The sequence below is a fragment of the Oncorhynchus kisutch genome, linkage group LG20, assembly GCF_002021735.2.
Source record: "Oncorhynchus kisutch isolate 150728-3 linkage group LG20, Okis_V2, whole genome shotgun sequence".
NCBI lineage: Eukaryota > Metazoa > Chordata > Actinopteri > Salmoniformes > Salmonidae > Oncorhynchus > Oncorhynchus kisutch.
The window spans coordinates 22,082,813-22,107,192 of NC_034193.2; the positions used below are offsets into that span (position 1 = coordinate 22,082,813).

Here is a 24,380-nt window from a genome sequence, read left to right on the forward strand (position 1 = left end):
TGTAGCTGCTTTAAGACATGTTTATTAGGAAAATAAATGTACATAAATAATATTTAAATGTCAGTCGGTATTAATATACACAATTCCAACGACCGTACCAATGTAATAGATCTTAAAATAAGACCTACAACAAATATCCCTGCGGTTTGTCTTTGTGGCTGTCCGTCAGAAGCTAGGTCCAATGAGCCAGGCTGATGGGTAGCCTCTGCAATTCTTCCTCTACATGTCCATTGCAAAGACAAAGACTTCTCCATGGGCAATGGATGTGTTCAAGGGTGAAATGTGTTCAGAACATTGCAAAGTATTGAGCGGGCACGAGAAGGATGGTTCTATCCAACACATGTTATATATCAATGTACTGTAATGTTTAACCCTCCTGAATAAGCCCCTGGGGACCGATGGCCTTTGACCTCTAGCATCCCTTTAGGTCAGATCTCCACCACACAGTCTGGAGAGTTGGTTCTGATGGCATCAGAGATTACCTTTGCTCCCGACTCTCCGATGCCGTTCCCCTGCAAGCTGGAGGAGGGGAGGAACATGCATTAAAGCCCGAGTGAGTACACACTCAAGCACGCACACACACACACACACACACACACAGTCTTACACATACCTTTTTATATACACTATACAGTGCACACCAAACCGTGTATGAAAAGTGAGCAGGATACACTCACTTTATATAAGTTAGCTGGTGGTTTCCTTTCAGGGCTGTGGCGATGAATATGGCTCCATCCATTCCCAGAGAGTTCTCCTGCAGACTGCACACACATTACATGCATCAAAAGGCTCATGTAGAATCCAACATGAGGTCTAAGGCCCAACCAGACAAAAACACTCAAAAACAAGACTGCAAGTCCATTTGGAACTAATGTATTGTGGCAGCACTCTGAAATTGCTATCACTGAGGGAACTGAATGTACATGTATGGTTGTCTGTCTTTGAATGTCTGTATCAAATGCTTTCGACTCAAGCCTTTCATGTGATGTTTCTCTCTCTCTGACTCAGTGCTCGGATGAGCTAAGCACAAAGAAAATATACCACGCATAATTACTATATACACTCCTCTACGTATTTATCTGGACAGTCGAGATAAAACGTTTAATTTTGACTCTATCCTCCAGCAATTTGGATTAATGGATTAATTTGTTTAGTATGAGGCGACAGTACAGAAACTCACCTTTTATTTGTCAAACATTTAGTATTTGGTCCCATATTTTTAACAAGCAATGACAACATCAAGCTTGGAGCCAAATGGAATGTTTTAGCTTCACTTTCCAAATAAATACATGAGAGTGGATATCAGCATGAAACATAATTATGGAATCCACTGGAAGCCAGAGAGAGGAAGTATTACTAATATTCCTTACTGAAACAGTTCAGATGACCTAAGCTCGATAAATGTGGAATTACAACCAGCACAATCAAAGACAGGTACATAAATACAGTGCCTTCAGACAGTATTCACATTTTGTTGTGTTACAGCCTGAATTTAAAATGGATTCAATTGAGATTTTGTCACTGGCCTACACACAATACCCCATAATGTCAAAGGTGAATTCTAACGTTCGAAATGCTTTGAAATGTATTACAAATGAAAAGCTGAAATGTCTTGAGTCAATAAGTATTTAACCCTTTGGTTATTTATCTTATTTAACCGACTTGCCTAGTTAAATAAAGGTTAAGAACAAATTCTTATTTACAATGACGGCCTAGGAACAGTTGGTTAACTGACTTGTTCAGGGGCAGAACAACAGCTTTTTACCTTGTCAGCTCAGGGATTCGATCTAGCAACCTTCCGGTTAATAGTCCAACGCTCTTAACCACTAGGGTACCTGCCGCCCATTAAGGCAAGCTTAAATAAGTTCGGGAGTAAAAATGTGCTTCACAAGTCACATAATAAGTTGCAATAATAGTGTTTAACATGATGTTTTAATGAACACCTCATCTCTGTAGCCCACACATACAATTATCTGTAAGGTCCCTCAGTCGAGCAGTGAATTTCAAACACCGATTCAACCACAAAGACCAGGGAGGTTTTCCAACGCCTCGCAAAGAAGGGCACCTATTGGTAGATGGGTAAAAAAAAGCAGACATTGAATATCCCTTTGAGCATGGTGAAGTTATTGATTACACATTGGATGGTGTATTCACTACAAAGTCCCCCAGTCACTACAAAGATCCAGGCACCCTTCCTAACTCACTTGATGGAGAGGAAGCAAACCGCTCAGGGGTTTCACCATGAGGCCAATGGTGACTTTAAAACAGTTAAAGAGTTTAATGGCTGCGATAGGAGAAAGCTGAGGGTGGATCAACAACATTGTAGTTACTCCACAATACTGACCTACATGACTGTACAGAATAAAAAGAATACAGATATTTCAAAACATGCATCCTGTTTGCAGTTTTGGGGCGGCAGGTAGCCTAGTGGTTAGAGGGTTGGGCCAGTAGCCGAAAGGTTGCTGGATCGAATCCCCATGCTGACAAGGTAAAAATCGGTCATTCTGCCCCTGAACAAGGCAGTTAACCCACTGTTCCCCAGTAGGCCGTCATTGTAAATAAGAATTTATTCTTAACTGACTTGCCTGGTTAAATATACAAAATAAAAACTTTATTTCCTGAATACAAAGTGTTATTTTGGGTGGGGGGAAATCCAACACATCATTGAGTACCACTCTTCATATTTTCATGGTGGCTTCATCATGTTATTGGTATGCTTGTCATCGGCAAAGACAAAGATGATAATTTAACGGAATAGAGGTAAGCACATGCAAAACCTGATTCAGTCTGCTTTCTACCAGACATTGGGAGACACATTAACCTTTCAGCAGGACAATAACCCCCGAGCTGAGAAGGTACAAATCTGTCGTTCTGCCCCTGAACAGGCAGTTAACCCACTGTTCCTAGGCCGTCATTGAAAATAAGAATTTGTTCTTAACTGACTTGCCTAGTTAAATAAAGGTTAAATAAAAAAATAACCTAAAACACAAGGCCAAATATACACTGGAGTTGCTTACCAAGACGATATTAAATGTTCCTGAGCGGCCGAGTTAGTTTGGAATTAAATCATCTTGAAAATCTATGGCAAGACTCAAATGGCTGTCTAGCAATGATCACCAACCAACTTGACAGAGCTTGAAACATATATATATATTTTTTTTAAATGTAAATATTGTACAATCCAAGTGTGCAAAGTTCTTAGAGACTTACCCAGAAAGACTCTGTAATAGCTGAATACTTATGTAAATTATATTTCTGTATTTGATTTTCAATAAATTAGGAAAAATTTATAAAAGCATGTTTTCACTTTGTCATTATGGGGTATTGTGTGCCGATAGATGAGAGAGAAATACATTTGAATCCATTTGAATGTTGAATATTTCAAGGGCTATGAATACTTCCTGAAGGCACTGAGGTAGGAAATTGCTGTTGTATCCATTGTGCAATATATGTTACTTTGCAAAACAGATTGCCATGGTAACATTAGCCCACTTTAGTTCATGTTTAAAGCCACTAATGTTTTGTGGCAGATCTATGGTTGCTAATGACAATACAGCCCCTGAGGAGGAGTGGAGTCGTTAACCCCTGTGGTTTCCTCTGTGCTTGTGGCCAAACGTCTGATGGAAAAATAACGCAAAACAGAAATGCCTTGGTTACAGTCCTAAAGAAAATTATTTGGCTTGTCACGTAGTTAATAACGCAATATTTTGTGGAAAGATAAATGTTATTGTAGAAATGTGCAAGTGGGAACACAATTGCTAATGTTTATACATTACAAGGGCTCACTGGATCAAAAGGACTCACTTTAATGATTTGAGTGTTCTGTTTGTCTTCAGTGCATTAGCCAAAGCCTTGGCTCCCTCCATTCCTATGGAGTTCCCTCGTAGGCTGGAACACAAACGAGAGTGTGACAGAAAAGGATACAAAGAACACTACGTCTCTAAATGGACCATAGTGAGGCTGGTGAAATCAGAGGGCAGGCTCATGGTAATGGCTGGAATGGAATACATGGAATGGTAAATGTAGGGTTTAAATGTGTTCTAATACCATTTCATTCGTTCCATTTCAACCATTACTATGAGCTTATAGTGGACTGTGTTGGGACAAAAATCTGTGAAGAAGAGATCTAGATGAATGTGCCAACAGTGGCTGTCAAGAACAGACCACAAAGAGCGAGAAAGTGGGAGGGAAGGTGTGACCGAGTGAACAATTTCTAGCAAACGCAGCGGGTCAAGAGAATGAGAGTCAATTTGTCGGTATTATGCCGCAAGGACATAGAAATAAAGACGGAATGAGAGCGATTCAAGGAAATAAAACTCACTCCAGAGTGTGCAGGGTTTTGTTGACCATTAGAGCCTCGGCCATTGAGATGGCTCCACTCCTGCCTGCTGATACACCCTGGAGACTGTAGAGAGAACACACACGTGACCGTACACACACGTGACCGTACGCACGCGAACACACACACACACACACACACACACACACACACACACACACACACACACACTCATTCTCCTCCATCAGTAGCATTTACAATGTAACAGAAATAAAGGCAACAAAGCTATTAGCTCAGTATTAAATAGCGATATGGGGCACTAACCACAATGTACAGAGAGACGTATTGGTCTTCAGGGCTCCTGCCAGAGCTACCACTCCTTCATCCCCAATGGCATTTTCCTGTAGACTACACACACACACACACACACAGACACAGACACACACACACACACAGAGCCAGAGCAAAATCAGTCTCCACAGTCAATCAATGACATTTAACTGTTCTTTGATTTCTAGACTTGTGAATGGTACAGTTTCGTCTAAATAAAGAGCCATAGGTAGAATGAAGTGTAGAGGGCTTCAGTGCTTACTCTAGTAGCTGCATGGTGGAGTTGGTGAGTAGGGCGTGGGCCAAGGATTTAGTGGCTGTGCACTTGATGAAATTCCACTGGAGACTGGTAGACAGAGAGGGATATTTAGGTGAATTGAAATGTGTGTAAGCGTGTGTATGTTGCCCGCATTCTCCAACAAATGTGGCTTGGTGTGGGTTGCTGCTGCAGCCGGCAATTAGGGTTGTTCCATCTCAGCAGGCATTCCCTTCACTTTGTGTGTGTGTGTGTGTGTGTGTGTGTGTGTGTGTGTGTGTGTGTGTGTGTGTGTGTGTGTGTGTGTGTGTGTGTGTGTGTGTGTGTGTGTGTGTGTGCACAGATCTGACTGACTTACCGTAAAGTAGTAAGCGCTCGGTTGACCTTCACAGCTCCAGCTATGGCTTTCACCCCCTCATCGTGCAGCAGGTTGGCTGTAAGACTAAGACACACACACAGGTATTCAATGCAAGAGCATCGGTGAGAAAGAAAATAAAAACAGAGGAAGGAAGCCAGAGAAACCTTCATCAATTCTGAATGATCCCAGCTCTAAATAGCCAACTTGTCAGTGCTCCTACTGTCAATACTGAACCCAGATGCCTCACAGCGGCACGCCCTGGGTTAGAGACATTTCCCGACAGCTAGCTATTTCTGTGCCACCGTATGGCAGAGGAGAGTGGCCTTTACTGACAGTTGGTGGTGCGACTCACTCCAGGTGCTGGAGAGAGCTGTTCTCCTGCAGTGCCCTGGCCATATCCTTCGCCCCCTCCACCCCGATTGAGTTCTCGCGCAGGCTAGCAGGGAGAGGGGAATGGAACAAGAGTTATTACAAAGACAGAGCCCTGGAACAGCTAGTGTGATCCTGAAGATGTTATGGCAGTCTCTGCATAGCTTTTGTTCAGAGCGATGGTATAAAACATTGAACACTAAGGGGGAAAACTAGGAGGTTTCTTTTTTACAACACTCAGACAGGCTGAGATTGAGTCACAAACCAAACTAGACAGGTTGTAAAAGCTGAAATCTGTAGTTGGTGAAACTGCCACGTACGTTTGCGATATTACAGCAACAAAAAGTTACTTCAAACAATGAACAGTTTATTTATTTTTTTATTTTTATTTTTTTACATCATTGCACATGCAGTAGAACAGCAGAAGATGTACTGCAACTTGTTTGTTTTTTACCACAATGCTCCTCTACTCTGTTTAATCAACAAAACCACAAAAAATAAAGGCTCTTTGGGGGGGCAAACAGTGGCGACGTTTCCCCCTTTACGGATTTCGGGTTTAAATGAACATATCCATTTTAATCAGTGACTGATTCAAATTTGGCTAAATGTGTGCAGTGCATCCTCTGGGCAATCAGTGATGAAAATTGACCCATTGCAAAGTGCCTGGGAGACAGATGTACAGCAGCAACACTGGTGTTTAGGGAGAGACATGATAACCTGAGCAATCATAGTTGAAGTAAGCCATAATGACATACAATGGAACTGATGAATGTTTCCTCAGTCATTATACTCATTATGACTTAATTGAAGTGAGCAGAATTTCCATTCGCTCCAGTACTCACTTCAGACAGATGAGTCCACGGTTCAACCGCAGAGCCTTGGTTAACGCAGTCATCCCTTTGTTACTGATGGAGTTACTCTGCAGGCTGAAAATGGACATAGAATAATTAATTGACCCTTTAGAACCTACCGATCGGTTCTTCTATTTTGTTCTATTTCTATGGTGTTCTTGGTAGCCTAGTGCTTTTTGTGGTTGTAAATGGAACTGTACATATTGGAAATGTTTTTATGGCAGGCTGGCATTTCTTAACTGATTACGTGGGTCGAATTTGATCCACAGAAGTGTATTGTGCCATATCACAATGTGTTGCTGAACTCATGAGCCTTTTGATTTTCCATGTTTGAATCGGGCCTATAGGTCAATCTATTTGTCATGACAGCTGTGCATGGCACATAGGCTGCTTATAATAGGTGAATTACCTATCTTGTTGCCTATATCATTTAAAAAATATATATTTCAAATGCCCCCTTAGTCACTTTAACTTGGCCCCGGGCCTGCAGTAAAGTAATCATGATATAACCAGCATAAGGAAAATGTGTCAGAAAACAATGTCGCTATGACAACTGCCACTGTTTCTAACCATGTCCGACAAACAGATGGCTTATGTCATCGAGGTCAAATGAGTGCTCCTGAGTGTATTTGTATTCGAGTGTAAGGGGAATAGGAAACATTTTTAAAGTTTATGTCAAGTGGAGGAGCCTCATTGCATGTCAGGTAATGTCATGTCGTGAGGGCAGGACACTGACTGCAGCGAGTGGAGGCTGTGGTTGACGGTCAGGGCCTGGGCCAGGGCTGCAGTGCCTTTGTCCCCCAGCTGGTTACTGCTCAGACTGCAGACCCAGAAAGAAACAGAAAACACATTTCAGAAAGCCGCAAGGGTGCATTATTCCGGGCCTTATACTGTCAATACTGGAAGTCAGTGGTAACCAGGTAACTAAGCTAAAAGCCAAGGGTGCATTATTCCGGGCCTTATACTGTCAATACTGGAAGTCAGTGGTAACCAGGTAACTAAGCTAAAAGCCAAGGGTGCATTATTCCGGGCCTTATACTGTCAATACTGGAAGTCAGTGGTAACCAGGTAACTAAGCTAAAAGCCAAGGGTGCATTATTCCGGGCCTTATACTGTCAATACTGGAAGTCAGTGGTAACTAAGCTAAAAGCCAAGGGTGCATTATTCCGGGCCTTATACTGTCAATACTGGAAGTCAGTGGTAACCAGGTAACTAAGCTAAAAGCCAAGGGTGCATTATTCCGGGCCTTATACTGTCAATACTGGAAGTCTGGTAACCAGGTAACTAAGCTAAAAAAAAAACATTTTAAAAAATGAAACTCAAATGTGTATTCTTGCACCATTTGAGAGCACGTCATGTGTATTTATCAGTCGATTTCTGACATATACAACAGTTCTGTAGCAGTCCAATAGTCTACTGTTTGATGGAACATGACATTGATTGCCTTGTGCTCCTAGACGGTCAGGCAATTAATCTGTCAACACGTTTGGGTGATATATATTTCATAGAAGGTTGAGATAGACATCTTGTAGTATGAACCACTGATAATGATCAAGTTCTTACATCAGTTCTGTAAGTGTCCGGTTTGTCTTTAGCGCTTCTGCAATCCTCTTGGCTCCATCTGCTCCAATACAATTCTTCTGTACACTGGGAGCACAATGTTGACATGTTTCAGCGTACACACACACAAGACACATGCTCACTTGCTGACCTCGATAAGTTGACTGGTCACTTAGAAACACACACACACACACACACACACACACACACACACACACACACACACACACACACACACACACACACACACACACACACACGGATGGTCTGTAGGACTCACTTCAGCGAGACAAGTTTGCGGTTGGACAGCAGCACCTCAGCCAGGGCCCGAGCGCCCTCCTCCTCAATGAGATTATTTTGGAAACTGCAGAAAATGAAAACGGAAACCAACATGACATTTCATATTTCACTGGCATTGGTAAAAAATCATCAAATGGCAATAACTACTGAGAGCAAATGTCAGAGTCAAATCATATTCAGTGTCTAATGAAAGTCTTCACACCTGTTGCACATTTTTGCCTCCGTATATTTAAATCTGAAAAGGGATTACATTTTATTTCTTTCCTACTGATCTACACAACCTACTACACATTTTCCAAAGTGCAAGAAAAAAATATAGAAATGTTCTAAAAACAAAGATGTCAAACAGTTGAATACTTATTTGAAGCACATTTTGGCAGCAATTACAGCTGTGAATCATGTTGAATAAGAACATATATCCATTGTTTTGGAAAAACTGCTCAAGCTCAGTCAATTTAGTTGGGGATCATTGATGGCCAGCAATATTCAAGACTTAATGATCTCAGATTCTATTTTACAGATTCATGTCAGCACCATGACTAGGCCACTCAACACCTCTTGGAAACCCATTCTGGTTTGTCTTTAGTCTTAAAGTGTGTTTAATGTTCCCACTGAAAAATAAAACAATCCCAGTGTTGGGTCTTAAAAGACTGAGGCAGGTTTTCCTCCACGTTTTTGGGCATTTGCCAGTTTTGTATTTATTTTGGTCCTAATCAAACTCGCCAGTCCCTGCCAGGACAAGCATACACATACCACTGCATTGACACCACAATTCTTTAAAATGTAGAGGGTTTACTCTATGATGTGTTGGATTTGCCCCAAACCTTACATCCAATTCTTATCCATGTTGTCTTGAAGTATTACTTAATAGCCTTGTTGCAAACAAGAGGGATGATTTGGAATAGATTTTTTTTTTAGCACAGGTTTCCTTCTTTTCACTCTGTCATATAGGCCAGTAATGTGGAGTGAATTCAGTGCTGTTGATCTATGCACAGTTTTCTCTCAGCTTAGCCAATGAACTTTGTGGCTGTTTTTAAAATCTTTGGCTTTTTTAGTGATATCCATGAGCAGTTTCAATTCTCTTAGGAAGGACAGCCAGATCCTCACAGTACCAGGGTGATGTGATACACCATCCACAATGTATAACCTACTTGACCATACTCAAAAGGATATTCAGTGTCTTGGAATGATTTTGTAACCTCCCCTGATATGTGCCTGTCTGAAAATGTATCACTGACATGTTTTTCAGCTCTGAGGTTGAATCATTGTTTGAAATTCACTATCCAACTGAGGGACCTTACAGAGATGGGAAGTTGTTCTTAACTCATTGTTAAGATGTGCCACAGCAAGTGGTGAGGAGAATTCTTATTTGTTTTTTAAAATTATTTCCAGCAAATTTCTGTAATTTCTCCTACATTTTGAAAACTCTGAAGTAGTTTATGTAGATATGTAGGAATTTCCTTTTAATTTAATCATTTTTAGATGTATATTTAAGGCACCAACTGTGCAAGGGGTGTAAAGACTTTCACTAGGCATTGTGGGGCGGCAAGTAGCCTTAGTTGGTTAGAGTGTTGGTTAGAGTGTTGGACTGGTAACCAAAAGGTTGCAATCGAATCCCCGAGCTGACAAGGTAAAAATGTTGTTTTGCCCCTGAACAAGGCAGTTAACCCACTGTTCCTAGGCCATCATCGAAAATAAGAATTTGTTCTTAACTGACTTGCCTAGTTAAATAAAGGTCAAATAAAATTGTAGTTACTCACTTGATGGACACCAGGACCTGATTCATTTTGAGGGCTTCTGCTAGAAACTTGGCACCTTTAGATCCAATGTTGTTGCTACGGAGACTAAGCCACAAACAACTTATGCTTAACCAAAGGAGAACTTAGTTTCATTTCACAATCTTTAGTTACCACTTTCATACTTATTATATAAGCAACAGGTGTTTTTTTTCTCACTCATTAGAAGATGTTCTCAGATTACTGTTAAATGACATTGTCATGAACAAACAAACATCTGCCATTCATTTGGATGTAATCAGACACATTGGTCTCACTCACTCAAGTGTAATTAGCGTCCGGTTAACCAGTAGTGCTCGACTCAGGGCCTTGGCCCCTTTGTTGCTGATAGCGTTCTCTGCCAGACTGAATATAAGAGAAGTTACATAAGAAAGACCATCATAATACATCATTATACAATACTGGGCATACCAATTTGAATGTATGACCTCAGTGAATATCATGAACAGTATTATGTGACTGTAAAGAACATTTTCAATCGCAATAAAAGGATAGCAATGAACCTGCATGAGAGCTGAAATGTCCTCAATGCTAAATGTCTGACGACATGATTTAATGGTTGTGTAAACATGGTCATCTCCTTGAAATGAAGCATTACCAGAATATGTGAAGGACCTGAGGTCCCAGGGGTCTAAACTGGTTAAGAGAGGCTACTTATAGGATGTAGGCTGCTTAGTTTTTGGCTATTTTTCCCCCCACACATAGTGAGGGGGTTCTAGTAATTTTATAGAATCCCTGTCGCAAAGAAATGAATGGCTCCTGACCTTATCTTCTGAAGGTGGCAGTCCTTTGCACTCAGTAAGCTTCCCAGCAGTTCCATGACATCATCTTTAAAATGGTTATTTTCCAATCTGCAAAATGTTAAGATACAGCATCCTTAGTATGAACGTCAAAACACTGTCATAGGGAATTGGACATTATATTTCAAGTTTGGCCATAAATGTCACAACATATGGCAGGTTCTGACCTGAATTATTTTCCTATGTCCCCACATCTTACCCCCCCCCCCCCTTTATTCCCCTTATCTGAAATGGTTGGTACTTTGGAGTAAAGGAGGATACTTTCAGGGATGGGAGGGGCTTTGTTGAGATGAGGAGGGTGGCTATCTGAGATGGGAAGGAGCTTATATGAGATGTGGAGGAGTTTACCTAAAATGTGGAAGGGTTTGTTTGAGATGGCGAGGCGACACCATTACACAGGGAGCTGAGATAGTGTCTGCTCTAACTAACCTGAGATGGCTGCAGTAGAGCAGCTGAGGCAGCAGGCTTTTGACAGTGGAGTAGTCCAGACATGCCGACAGGTTGGTCTCCTCGCTGCACTCTGGAGACACCTGTAGCAGGTAGGCCAGCGCTGTGCAGTGTGTCCGTGTCAGCTTCCATCCCAGGCCGCCACAGCGCAGGTCCTCCTCCACGCTGCGTAGCACCTCTGTGTGCTGCAGCTCTTGCAGGCAGTAGGCCACGTTCACTGAGCGTAGTGACACCACAGCACCACCGCTGCCCAGGAGGTCCTGCAGCAGCCCTGCTGCCCAAACCCTTTGGCCCCCATCGTCCTTCCCCTGGGCCAGCAGGCCTGCCAGCGGCCGCACTGCTGCTGGACACAGCAACCCCGCCAGGAATCGCACAAACACATCCAGGTGACCATCCTCTGCCTGCTGGGATCGCTGCAGGGCGCTCCTGAAGTGGTTCTGGAAGCCGATCTTGGGCCAGGACATGGCGCTCTCGCTGAACAGGTCAAAGATGGCACGTTTGGAGCAGATGTGGTAATACGTGGCTGCTAAGAACTCCTGCACAGTCAGGTGGGTGAAGCGGTAGGCCACACAACTCGGGGATTCTTCGCGGATCAGTACTCCAGTTCCGAGGCCACCCTGGGTGGATGGAAGGTCTACTCCATAGGCCCTCATGTCCTGCTCACTGAAGGTGTATTTGTGCTTCAGAAGTCCGTAGAAGGCCAGTCGGCCCAGACTTCCCAGCAGCTTGCGGTTGTTCCCGTTAAGCTGGTCCATCTTGATAGGCTCTCTGCCTCTGGGCTCACCTGCTTCAGCTCTCATAGCACAGAAGTGGGAGTAGAGCTCAGTGCAGGTCCTGGGAAGGCCCTCCTGCCAGCCACTCTCCAACAGGTACCCAAAGGTAACCGCCACTATCCAGCAAATGCAAGGCATGTAAGACATCACCATGAAGATCTTGTTGGACTCCAAGTGAGTCCATATCTGACTGGCAGTATCTCCCTTAGGGAAGGTGTAGTTCAGGAACAGCCGAATTTCCTTCGGGCTGAATCCGGGGATCTCGGTCAACCTGTCCACTAGTCCCCCAGGAATCAACGAGGCCACCGCCGGCCTGGAGGTCACCCACACCGCTGCTTCAGGGAGCAGGTTGCCCCGGATGATGTTGGTGACCAAGTCGTCCACCGACACCTCCTTCTTGGGGTCTGTGCAAGGCACAGTCTCCGAGAAGTCCAGAGGACAACGGAACTCGTCCAGACCGTCGAAGATCAGCAATGTCCGACATGTACCACTCAGCACCAGGCTGGGGTCCGTCATGTGAGGGAAGGCCAGCTTCACCAGTCTTTCGGCCGACAGCTTCTCCCCAGTGTTCAGCTCCCAGAAGGCAAAGGGCAAGACAAAACTCACGTCTGTGCAGATCTCACCTCTGCTCCAAAGGCGTACAAAATGTCCCACAAGGGTGCTCTTGCCGATGCCGGCCACTCCCACAGTGAGTGAGACCCTGGGGGGCAGGCTGACCCGTGTGAGGGGCTCCAGGAGTTTGGCCAGGGCCAGCTGTCTGACGTGGTGTCTCCGCGCCCCACGGGTGGCCTCCACCTGCATGAGGTCATGCTCCTTCTGCTGGAGGTCCGATAGGCCGTCGACCAGGAGCAAGATTCTGGAGGAGGAGAATTCTGGGCTACAGGGGCCAGGGGAGAGGCTGTCACTTGGTGTGGGATACTGCAACAGAAGAGCCTCCTTGTGCTCCTGAACCATGGGATCTGCAGTGAGAGGAGAATCAAATCACAGACAATGATAGCTTATAGTAGTTTCAGAGAGGGGTGTATACCAATACAATTACCAACAATAGATAGCTTTATCACTATCTGGATCTGAACAACTTGCAGGAGGCAGTTGACAATCCTACACACAACACACTCTAGCCTATAAACTAGATGCCAACCAATAGGCTCCTCCTCCTCACCGTGCATCGTGATGAGCCTGTACATCTGGGAGTCAGAGTTCTCAAGGAAGGCCTGGAGAGCGTTGGAGCCCTGGGGGTCCATGCTGGCCAGGATGGAGGTAAGGGTGCTCACCCGCTCCTGCAGCTGCCCCCCAGCTTGTACCTGGGCCTCCTCACCCTGGCTCAGCAGTTCCAGCTTCCTCATGTGGGACAACGCCCCCTCCAGGAGGGGAGTGGTAATGAAGCGCTGCAGATGCCCCTGATGTTTCTGGATCCAGCCCACATCTAGGCCACAAGAGACAGAGACCAACATATTCAGAGCTCTGAACTCTGATTAGAACACTCTATGTGCACTTTTGACCTTGAGTAAATCATGGATTTAAGTTAATGTTGATTGGTGTGAACTCTTTTTAAGTTATGTGTACATATCGTCAGTTAGAATTTGGTCTAGAGTTGCTGACAGGCAACACATTTTTTATTTTTTATGTCAGGTGTCTGATACAACTTAACCTAACGTAGCATGCGTAAACAGACTCCAGAACAGAGTTCCTACATCCGGTTTTCAGTAGTAACGGAAGCTAGGTTGAATTAGTTGTATCCCTGAAAACCGGATGCATCCAGTTGTTGGCAACTTGTCCAAACCTGCTTTCATGTACAGCTCTTTCATCGATTGAGGAAATTATCAATGAAGGACATTAAGTGCAGCTCATAATGGCAACAACAGCAATAGCTTTTACCTTCCATCTCTCCCTTGGTGGAAGTTGAGGTGGGGGTAGACTGGAGGTCAACATAGCAGTCCTCTTGCCATGCGATACGCTTGTTTCTGTCCAGAATAGAATTGTAATGGGTGTTTCTTTCCATGGAGCTGTTGCTTGTTCCTGCCTAAAGATATGCCTGTCCACCTTTCTCCATCTCCGATTACTCTTGAACACAAAAAAGGAAAAGCATGTCTCACCTCAGGGCACAGAAACGTGACATGTTGTGATTGAAGCCTTCTTCATTGTCAGTACAGTAACACCCTTGCCTATCACTGACTTTGCCCTCACCTGATTGGAGTGTCCAAGGGCTCATACGAACCGTGTATGATAATTGTGCCAATCATCAGGGGCCTCCTTTATAACAGTTGTGTCAATTTCACACAACGTTTCTGTGTGCACCATTTCTGAAAAGTCTGCACGAAAATATTGAAATGTATCAACTTGGCACACGCCATGTACACGCATGTTTCTAGTTATAAATCAAACATGTGGTAAAACCATGTGCATGTGAACGAGCATTAAAACTCCGGCTGGAAACCCCCTCCATTCACCTTTCATGGTGACAATAATGCACTTTATTTGCTGCATAATTTGGAACTATTTGGAATTAAGTCACATTTCCTTTAGAGGTGTGGGCCGAATGTTTTAATAACTAAATCAGGTTTTTGCTTTTTCAAACCAAACATGCATGCTGCAGCGAGTGCCTGACCGTGCATTCTGCAAGACTATTCAAAACTATTTAAAAAGTAGACTATGCTGCAGCCCACACTTCTATTCAAAAGACGAGTTGTTGTTCAATATAAACAACAGATTCACGTGGTGTGTAGCATCCACAAGTCTGAAAATACGAAAATTGGCTTTTATCAAGACGGTACACATATTTTCCCCATTTTTTTCCACAGACGAGCCATTAAATTGAGTAAAGGAGGAAATGTATGCCTTTGCAGCCTGAATGAAGGATGTTTTATGTACGAACCGTCGATGAGGGACACGAGCGTGTTGCAAGTTGAGGAAATTTAATTCGGACGTAAGAAGATGAATGATGTAAAGGTATAATATCGCCATCATGAGACCAGTTGGGCTGTACAGTAGCCTACCCATACTGTCAAATAGTTTTATGTAAGCTTAATTTACTGTGATGGCAGATTGTTTGAATCTTTTACAGTAAAGTATGATGTATCTGGCAAAGGGCTGTGTCCGTTTCTGAAAGAGAGAATCATGGCAAATTGTTTTGGACCAACAATGTTTTGCATCTACCGTTTCCCCAACCTAAATACACTGAATAAAAATATGAATGCAACATGCAACAATTTCAAAGATTTTACTGAGTTACAGTTCATATAAGGAAATCAGTCAATTGAAATGAATTCATTAGGCCCTAATCTATAGATTTCACATGACTGGGAATACAGATATGCATCTTTGCATAGAGTTGATCAGGCTGTTGATTGTGGCCCGTGGAGTGTTGTCCCACTCCTCTTCAATGGCTGTGCGAAGTTGCTGGATATTGGTGGGAACTGGAACCCGCTGTCATACACGAAGATCCAGAGCATTAACCATGCTCAATGGGTGACATGTCTGGTGAGTATGTAGGCCAAGGAAGAACTAGGGCATTTTTAGCTTCCAGGAATTATGTACAGATCCTTGCAACATGGTGCCGTGCATTATCATGCTGAAGCATGAGGTGATGGTGGCAGATGAATGGCATGATAATGGGCCTCAGGATCTCGTCACAGGAATCTCTGTGCATTCAAATTGCCATTGATAAAATGCAATTGTGTTTTGTAGCTTATGCCTGCCTGCCCATAGCATAACCCCTCCACCACCATGGGGCACTCAGTTCACATTGACATCCGCAAACTGCTCACCACACAACGCCAAACAAGCTGTCTGCCATCTGCCCGGTGCAGTTGAAACCGGGATTCATCTGTGAAGAGCACACTTCTCCAGTGTGTCAGTGGCCAACGACGGTGAGCATTTTCCCACTGAAGTCGGTTACAACACTGAACTGCAGTGAGACCCTGGTGAGGATGATGAGCACGCAGCTGACCTTCCCTGAGACGGTTTCTGACAGTTTGTGCAGAAATTATTCCGCTGTGCAAACCCATAGCTTCATCTGCTGTCCGGGTGGCTGGTCTCAGATGATCCCGCAAGTGAAGAAGCCAGGTGTGGGAGTCCTGGGCTGGCGTGATTACAAGTGGTCTGCGGTTGTGAGGCCGGTTGGACCTACTGCCAAATTCTCTAAAAGGACGTTGGAGGTGGCTTATGGTAGAGAAATTAACATTGAATTATCTGGCAACAGCTCTGGTGGACATTCCTGCAGTCAGCATGCCAATCGTACTCTCCCTCTAAACAGACATCTGTGGTATTGTGTTGTGTGACAAAACTCAACATTTTAGAGTGGTGTTTTATTGTCAGCTTATCAGCTTTTTCAGGTGGATGAGAGAAATATGCTTTTTGTGCATATGGAAGATTTCTGGGTTCTTTTATTTTAACTCATGAAACATGGGACCAACACTTTACATGTTGTTCATATTTTTGTTCAGTGTTTGATGGACTGCATGTGAAATTCTGAAATATTGTAGAGGGCAGGCTACTGATTTTTAAAATGTATTACAGCACTTACTGGGGCTGGGAATTTAGGTGCGCAACCTGGTCTCAGAGCATTTCGTAATATTCTGTAAGTAAATCCAAGACACTCCAATGCTATGTTACGTTTCAAATGGTATGTATTAATTTGTGGATGTCCATAATTCATTTCATATATGTTTACAATTTGCAATTCGTACAATATGTCATGAATCTGAAAAATGTACAATATGTTACGAATTTGCAATACGTATGATATGTTACGAATTCCAATTTGTTGTTGCTAAAGTTAGATTCAAACCCACAGGGGTTAAAGGGGTTAAATATGTGTTCAAAAAACGAAAATATTTCCTGAGCCTTCTTATCTATAGCCTTCCAAGATAAAGGACAGACACTTATTCCTTATGATTTATTTTTAGACTGTAGACTATTATTTTTAGACTTTAGACTTTTTGGCCATTTATGAATGTATTATTCAATGTGTTTCTAGGAGCTATAGTAGTAAAGGCCAAATTAAATATTTTATCAAGTCGTTTTTGGGGGATACATACAAGGGTCCTAAAATGAAAAACCAAATAGCTTAATGATCCATGATATGACCATCTTAAAACAATTATGTATGTTAGCTTGGTAGAAACCCCCACCCCCCTTTGAGGTTAAGTAACCATCCAACACATAACATATTATACTAATTTGAGTGTCCCGGATTTACATTTATTATGCATTGTATCGCAACATATGTAATGTCTAGTCTATGAGCCTTCTTAACCCTTTTAGCTAACTGTTCCCCTAACCCTTAAACCTAACCTTAACCCTTTTAGCTAACTGTTCCCCTAACCCTTAAACCTAACCTTAACCCTTTTAGCTAACCCTTCCCCTAATATTAACCCTTTAACCTAACTCCTAACCTTAACCCCTGGCACACGTAGCACGCGCTCCAGCAGGTGTATCTCACTGATCATCCCTAAAGCCATTTGGCCGCCTTTCTTTCCAGTTCTCTGCTGCCTGTGACTGGAACGAATTTCAAAAATCGCTGAAGTTGGAGACTTTTATCTCCCTCACCAACTTTAAACATCTGCTATCTGAGCAGCTAACCGATCGCTGCAGCTGTACATAGTCGATCGGTAAATAGCCCACCCAATTTACCTACTTCATCCCCATACTGTTTTTATTTATTTACTTTTCTGCTCTTTTGTACACCAGTATCTCTACCTGCACATGACCATCTGATCATTTATCACTCCAGTGTTAATCTGCTATATTGTAATTATTCGCCTACCTCCTCATGCCTTTTACACACAATGTATATAGACTCTTTTTTTTTCTTTTTTTCTACTGTGTTATTGACTTGTTTATTGTTTACTCCATGTGTAACTCTGTGTTGTCTGTTCACACTGCTATGCTTTATCTTGGCCAGGTCGCAGTTGTAAATGAGAACTTGTTCTCAACTAGCCTACCTGGTTAAATAAAGATGAAATAAAAAAAATAAAAACCTTAACCCCTAGTGTTAGCTAAAGTTAGCCACCTAGCCAACGTTAGCCACAACAAATTGGAAATCGTAACATATACGTTTCACCAATTCGTAACATTGTATGGATTGCAAATTCGTAACATATCATATGAATTGTCATTTGTAAAACATCAGTTGAATTGTAATTCGTAACATATCATATGAAATGGATGATGGGCATCGACAAATGAATACATATCATACTAAATGGAATGTCTCCCATTTACATACAGAATAACACGAAATGCTCTGAGACCACGTTGCAATAAGATATGCATTACGATTCTCAAGATTCTGTATGTATTGCGATTCAATACTGTGATTTTATTGCAATTCGATGTTCCAAACATATTGCTCACCATGTATCTGCAGCAGAAAGACGAGGAGAGCACCCCCCCCCCCCCATCACTAGTACTTACAGTAGCATGTATACACACTGTAAGCCTACTTCAATGGACAATATCAACTGTTCATTCACCTGTTAAATTTGACTGTATATTATAAACCGTGCTGCCTATGGCATTGCAAAACTTGAAGTACATATAGCCTATCTATTTACTACTACTAGGTCCAATTAAATGAGAGATATGCATGGTAATTTGATGTACGGCTACTTCGGAAACATGAACCCACCACGGCCAGAGAAGGTGATGAATTTTTTTCTGCAATGGTTCTGAAAAGAAAATCGATACGCAAAAGATTCCTGTTTTTAGGTACTAAAACATACTAACGGCTGCATTTCTGTTAATACATGTTCCAGTTTACATTTTTTATGAGTAAGCTTTTATCATAACCCTCATTTGCACAAAACAATTGCCAGGTTCCAATACAATATTTCAATCACTAACAGAGATGTGTGTACCCATGGGGGTCTAAAGTTTGTGGGAAGATGAGCACATTCTCCATGACAAGGTATACTTTTATAAATGCCAACCGTTTTGGGAGTATGTTTTGTGTGCCCACATGGTTTATAAATAAGTCACCAGGTGCTTTCCTTGTGCAAGCAGGGGGTAATGACCATTCAATGTGTTGAATTCAAAATTGCAACGGGGTGAATTCAATTCGCCGTGTTGCAATCAGGAGTTGCATAATGTATGGTCAGTAGTGATGGTTGCAGAAATGTCGTTGCTAAAAATGCAAAGACCAATAAATGAGAAGAGGTTTAAGAGAAGAGTTTAAAAGCGTGTCTGTCAACATATGGCAACAAGCTAAGGCTCTATAAGAGGAGATTCAGAAGGGGCCAAGCACTGCAGCAGGAACAACTGCAAAGAAACATCCATCAGCAGTTTTGGAATGAAATCAAAAAGATGGTTCTGGAAAAAGAAAAAAAACATTTATGAAAATCCCTATGGAAATCATACTGGAAAATGGGGAAGTTGAGCATAAGATGAATTGTGTATTATAGAACTGGGAGAATGACTTTGCTAACCTATTTTCAGGTGGCAATACCCCATCTGAGTTTGATGATGACTTCTTAAATTAATAGGGCTGGTTTCACCTCAAATCAATTCCTGGATGCAAAATTGTCTTTGGAGGAAGTTTGGAAGGCTGTTGAGGAAAGCTAAAAAGCAACAGGGGGAAAAAGGCAACATGAATAGCGGAGCTTCCAAATTTGGACATAAAATGTGTCTATTCCCAAATGTGTTTTGAGAATGTCATCATCCCATCAACTTAGTACACCTTTCTCATCAAACCAATCCCAAAGTCATCAACAAATGATCCACGGGTCCCACTAAATTACAGAGGCATCAGCCTTATAAGCACAGCCTACAAGTTATATTCTGGGATCTTAAACAGTCTGACTTTGGAAACGTCAGGTTTGCTTGTAAATCACATTTACACAGTATCCACTGTGATTAGAGCCAGACTACAAGAATGCAAACCTACATATGCATGTTTTGTTGGTTTCAAAAAGGCCTTTGATTGGGTAAATATAGATCAACTTGCTTTCAAACCTATATATTAGCTGGGATGTATGATACAATGAAAGCCCTACATAGGGGGCGGTAGGTAGCCTAGCGGGTAGGAGTTTTGGGCCAGTAACTGAAAGGTTGTTTGGTCGAATCCCCGAGCTGACAAGGTAAAAATATGTTGTTCTGAGCAAGGCAGCTAACCCACAGGGCGCCGAAGACGCGGGTGTCGATTAAGGCAGCCCTTTAAGCCCTTTGGGTTAAATGCAGAAGATGCATTCAGTTGCACAACTGACTAGGTATCCCCTTTCCCTAGTGCTCCAATTGCCTGTGTACAGGTAAATGAGCTGAAGATCAGATTGTTTCCCACTCCATTTGGGGTCAGAGGGATACAAGAAAATCAAAGGTCCTTGTGTGCAGATTTGAGAACCAGGATACTGCCTTTGGCAATTAAAGTAGGTAGATTAAATGCCATAGATGAATAAGAGTGGCTATGTACTGTATTTGATTTAGGAGAGGTCAAGAAAAAGCAGCACTTTATTTCACTGTACTTGATATGATTACATAAGAGTAACCTAGTTTAATAAAATTATATGATAATTGTTTTTTGCTACAGTGAAATATAGTGTCTTATAAGCCAATCTGTGTTGGGCTTCTTTGAAGCATAATAATAACATTTGTGTAAAAGGAAATCATGCTCTAAACTGCATTTTTGCACTGGGGGGTCTTGAAACCCCCCCCCTTTGTGCAGTTATGAATGGTGCATCTGTGTGAGATCCTCAAGTAAACAAGCAATTTCCCTCTCATTAGTGTTCTCGGTTTTCCAAGTCAGTTGAAAATAAACTGTGCACTGCAGCCTAATGTGCTGTTCGTAATTATTATAATGTTGTTTTTTTTACAAAATAAGTGCTGTTCTTTTTCTTTTTAAATCAAATGCATGGCCCATATAATTCACAGGGCATACACCTTTTCAGTAGTCCGCATTAAGTGGTTCCTTTATTTTTCCATTAAAAGGATATAATTAGAGGCCAAAGTCAAGGTAGTGATGCATTACAGACACGATGAAAGAAACAGATGTTATTAAGTAATCAAAATGATTACAACATTATTTTTTGCAGCACGTGGCAGCCCCGTTCTGTGAGCTTGTGTGGCCTACCACTTCACGGCTGAGCCGTTGTTGCTCCTAGATGTTTTCACTTCACAATAACAGCCCTTACAGTTGACCGGTGGCACCTATAGCAAGGGCATACATTTTACGAACTGACTTGTTGGAAAGGTGGCATCCTATGGCGGTGACACGTTGAAAGTCACAGAGGTCTTCAGTAAGCCCTTCTACTGCCAATGTTTGTCTATGGAGATTGCACGGCGGTGTGCTCGATCTTATACATCTGTCAGCAACGAGTGTGGCTGAAATAGCCAAATCGCCTCATTTGAAGGAGTGTCCACATACGTTTGTATATATCGTGCAACTGACAAAAATACAAATTCTTTCAAAAACATGCATTATAAAATCTCCCTCCCCAGTCACCCTAATTGACATCAAATATCAAATCATTAGAAGAACATAAGGTCACCTTACCGCCAAGATCTTGATGTCCTACAGTACCATCGAATACAACGGGCTTATACAGGGTTTTCATTGTAACAAGACAGACAGAGCAAAGCAAGCTTTCCTGTAAAGTCATTCTGTCTTTACCATACCAGGTATGAATGCATATGGTGGAAGTTGACTCAACTCATCGCCCAAACCAAACACCATAAAAGTAGCTCTTGAGGTGGTGCAGGCAGGTTGTCAGCTTCCGGTTCAGTCTGAGACAGAGTCACGAAGCTAAAAACCACATAACCTACCACGGCCTGGCTGCAATCTTCACATTACACCTCAGACACCAACAGTGAGACAAACTGACGTGACTATAGTAACAGGAGTACAGGACAGAGCTACTCTTTGGAGATACTTGAGTAACTATAGTTGGAGATCCTTGAGTAACTATAGTAACCGTCATTCTTCTAAACTTTCAAGAGCACCAGCATTGACATCCAGTCTCATCAAAAAAATGAGCATTAAGTGAGCTAGAGTGAAACTTAGTGTCAATAATTTGCAGTCAATGTAGTTTATTGTAAAACTTCCTGTCTAGGTGGCCTGTTGGGCCTCTCTTGACTGCTCTCACACGTCTGGTAGTTGCAGCTGAGTTTAAACAATGGTTTTGAAGTCTGAAGTCAGAGTGGCTGGTGCCAATGTTGAAAGGAAATGAGAGCGAGAGTAAAGAAGTTGGAAGGGGTGTCAAAAGCTCAAGTAGCCACAAATGCAATATCTTAACCCATGTGGACCTCTACATGGGGGAAAAAACAACTGAAATTGAAGCGAGTATAAGATAAATAAATGTATGATCAGGTACGAAGATAACTCACCTTGGGTCGACTGGTGCAGCTGTGGGTCGGGTTTCAACAGGTGTGAGCATTAATGACCCTGAACCCAAGTCCTCTACCTCATATTGTGGGTTGGGATAGAAATGGAACAGCTGCTTTGGTTTAGTGGATCTTGCTCTCGCTGTCTGCAGCTGGCCTGAAAGGAACTCTCAGACAAACCCCCCCAAAAATAGCTATCCTCTGGAGACACTTTTTCTGACTAGACGGCTTAATTCTGCGTCAGCACTGAAGGTGCTACTTGTGACAAGAAATTTTACTAACAAAGTAAATAACCGTAAAAAGTAACTTGTCGCTCAGTAAAGGGGGGACTCTGCTCTCGCTGAGCTGTTTGACGTTGCACCTCTTCCTGTGTCACTATCTGACTTCCTGTATCGAGGCAAGGAGATTTCAGTTAGGCATATGATGCTTTGCGTTGCATGAACTCTATTTTTGAATTACTCCTTGTGCACATACACACACCAAAACATCTCCCCAAAAATTATTTAAGCTAGGGAGCTAGAAGACGTTATCAATCATCCTGAAATCTAATCTAATGCCAAAATGAAATGTAAAACTTACATTGATATGATTAGGATCATTTAGAATTGACAATAATCAAAAGACAGGCAGGTAGCCTCGTGGTTAGAGTGTTGGGCCAGTAACTGAAAGGTTGCTAGGTCGAATCCCTATGCTGACAAGGTAAACATCTGTCATTCTGACCCTGAACAAGGCAGTTAACCCACTGTTCCTAGACCGTCATTGTAAATAAGAATTGGTTCTTAACTGACTTGCCTAGTTAAATAAAGGTTAAATAAAGGTTAAATAAAGGTTAAATAAAAAAGGGCATGAAGGTGTCAGGGCAGGCATAGATGTGCTGACAGAAAGAGGATGGAACAGAATCATCTCATACTGTGTAGAGAAAACAAACTAGAGAAGAAAAAACAAGTTATTGAAAGGGAGAGATGGAGAGGTTGTGAAAGGGAGACACACACTATGTAAACACTACATCAATGTAGAATTACGTAGGTACTTGCACTCAAACCATGAAAAGGCAAAACCAAGGAGGCCAAGATGTAAAAATATAATGAATAGCATCAGTTATTTAATCCTTTGGCCATGTCTCCAGATATAAAGTTAATTTTGAAAAGTCAGTGGCTGGGCAGTTTGGAGACATGTCCGCTATACCACATTTTCTGGGTATATTTGTCTCACCTAACCTTAAAGATCTTTTCAAACTCAACATCGTTGCAGTGCTCAAGAAATTCAGAATTGATCTCAAAAGGTGGTTTCCCATCTCATGGATTGTCAGGGTGAGCCTTATTACGATGAATATCCTCCCTAGTTTGCTCTACCCAATGCAAATTATGCCACTGTGGCTCACTTGAAAATTTGTCAAGTGTTGAGAAGGACCTCTCTAAATGATTTTTTTTATGGTAAAAGAGCTCGACATAAAATGAGGACTCTACAACCACCCAAAGAGAGAGGAATGCTAGCTCTGCCCAATATATGGTACTACAATTGGGCATGCCTTGCCTGCATCATTTCAGAATGCATGCAAAGCTATATCAGGGGTGGGACAGAGTCTCCAGAGGCATGGGGCTTTGCACCTATGGCTTTGATAAAAGTACTAGTAATTTGCCCCTCTATCACCAGATTCAGGTCACTAATCTCAAATAAATAAATTCAGTCTTTCATTGTAAGATAAAAGTAGATCTAGGTCTGTTTCTATTAAGCTTATCAGTGAGAAACAAGGTTTTGAACCTTTCTAGATTACTCTTATTAGCAAGCAAATGCATCCTACTTAATTGGATTAAGGGCAAGCCACCAACGATTACACAGTGATATCAGGAGATTAAGGTTTTGCCTATGGAAAGACAGTGCGAGGATGAAAGGAAATAAAAATATTGACACGATGCTGGACCATTTGCCTGGACATTTAGTTGACCT

At 42.3% G+C, this 24,380-nt stretch overlaps 1 protein-coding gene across 2 annotated transcripts; it reads right to left on the reverse strand.

The window, feature by feature from the left end:
• Positions 1-22,810, reverse strand: nlrc3 (NLR family, CARD domain containing 3). 2 transcript variants are annotated; one of them, XM_020453728.2, is made up of 19 exons: positions 22,437-22,810; positions 13,998-14,183; positions 13,282-13,545; positions 11,329-13,078; positions 10,864-10,950; positions 10,361-10,444; positions 10,064-10,147; positions 8,284-8,367; positions 8,007-8,090; positions 7,180-7,263; positions 6,435-6,518; positions 5,576-5,659; positions 5,224-5,307; positions 4,872-4,955; positions 4,604-4,687; positions 4,322-4,405; positions 3,805-3,888; positions 678-761; positions 1-519 (listed from the first exon to the last, which is right to left on the reverse strand). In XM_020453728.2, the coding sequence occupies exons 2-19, from the start codon at positions 14,119-14,121 to the stop codon at positions 429-431; spliced, it is 3,408 nt and encodes a 1,135-aa protein (XP_020309317.1). In that variant the 5' UTR covers positions 14,122-14,183; positions 22,437-22,810; the 3' UTR covers positions 1-428. The 2 variants fall into 2 exon arrangements, with proteins under 2 accessions (XP_020309317.1, XP_020309319.1); XM_020453730.2 differs by lacking the exon at positions 22,437-22,810 and adding an exon at positions 21,607-21,794.
• Positions 22,811-24,380: the final 1,570 nt, after the last annotated feature.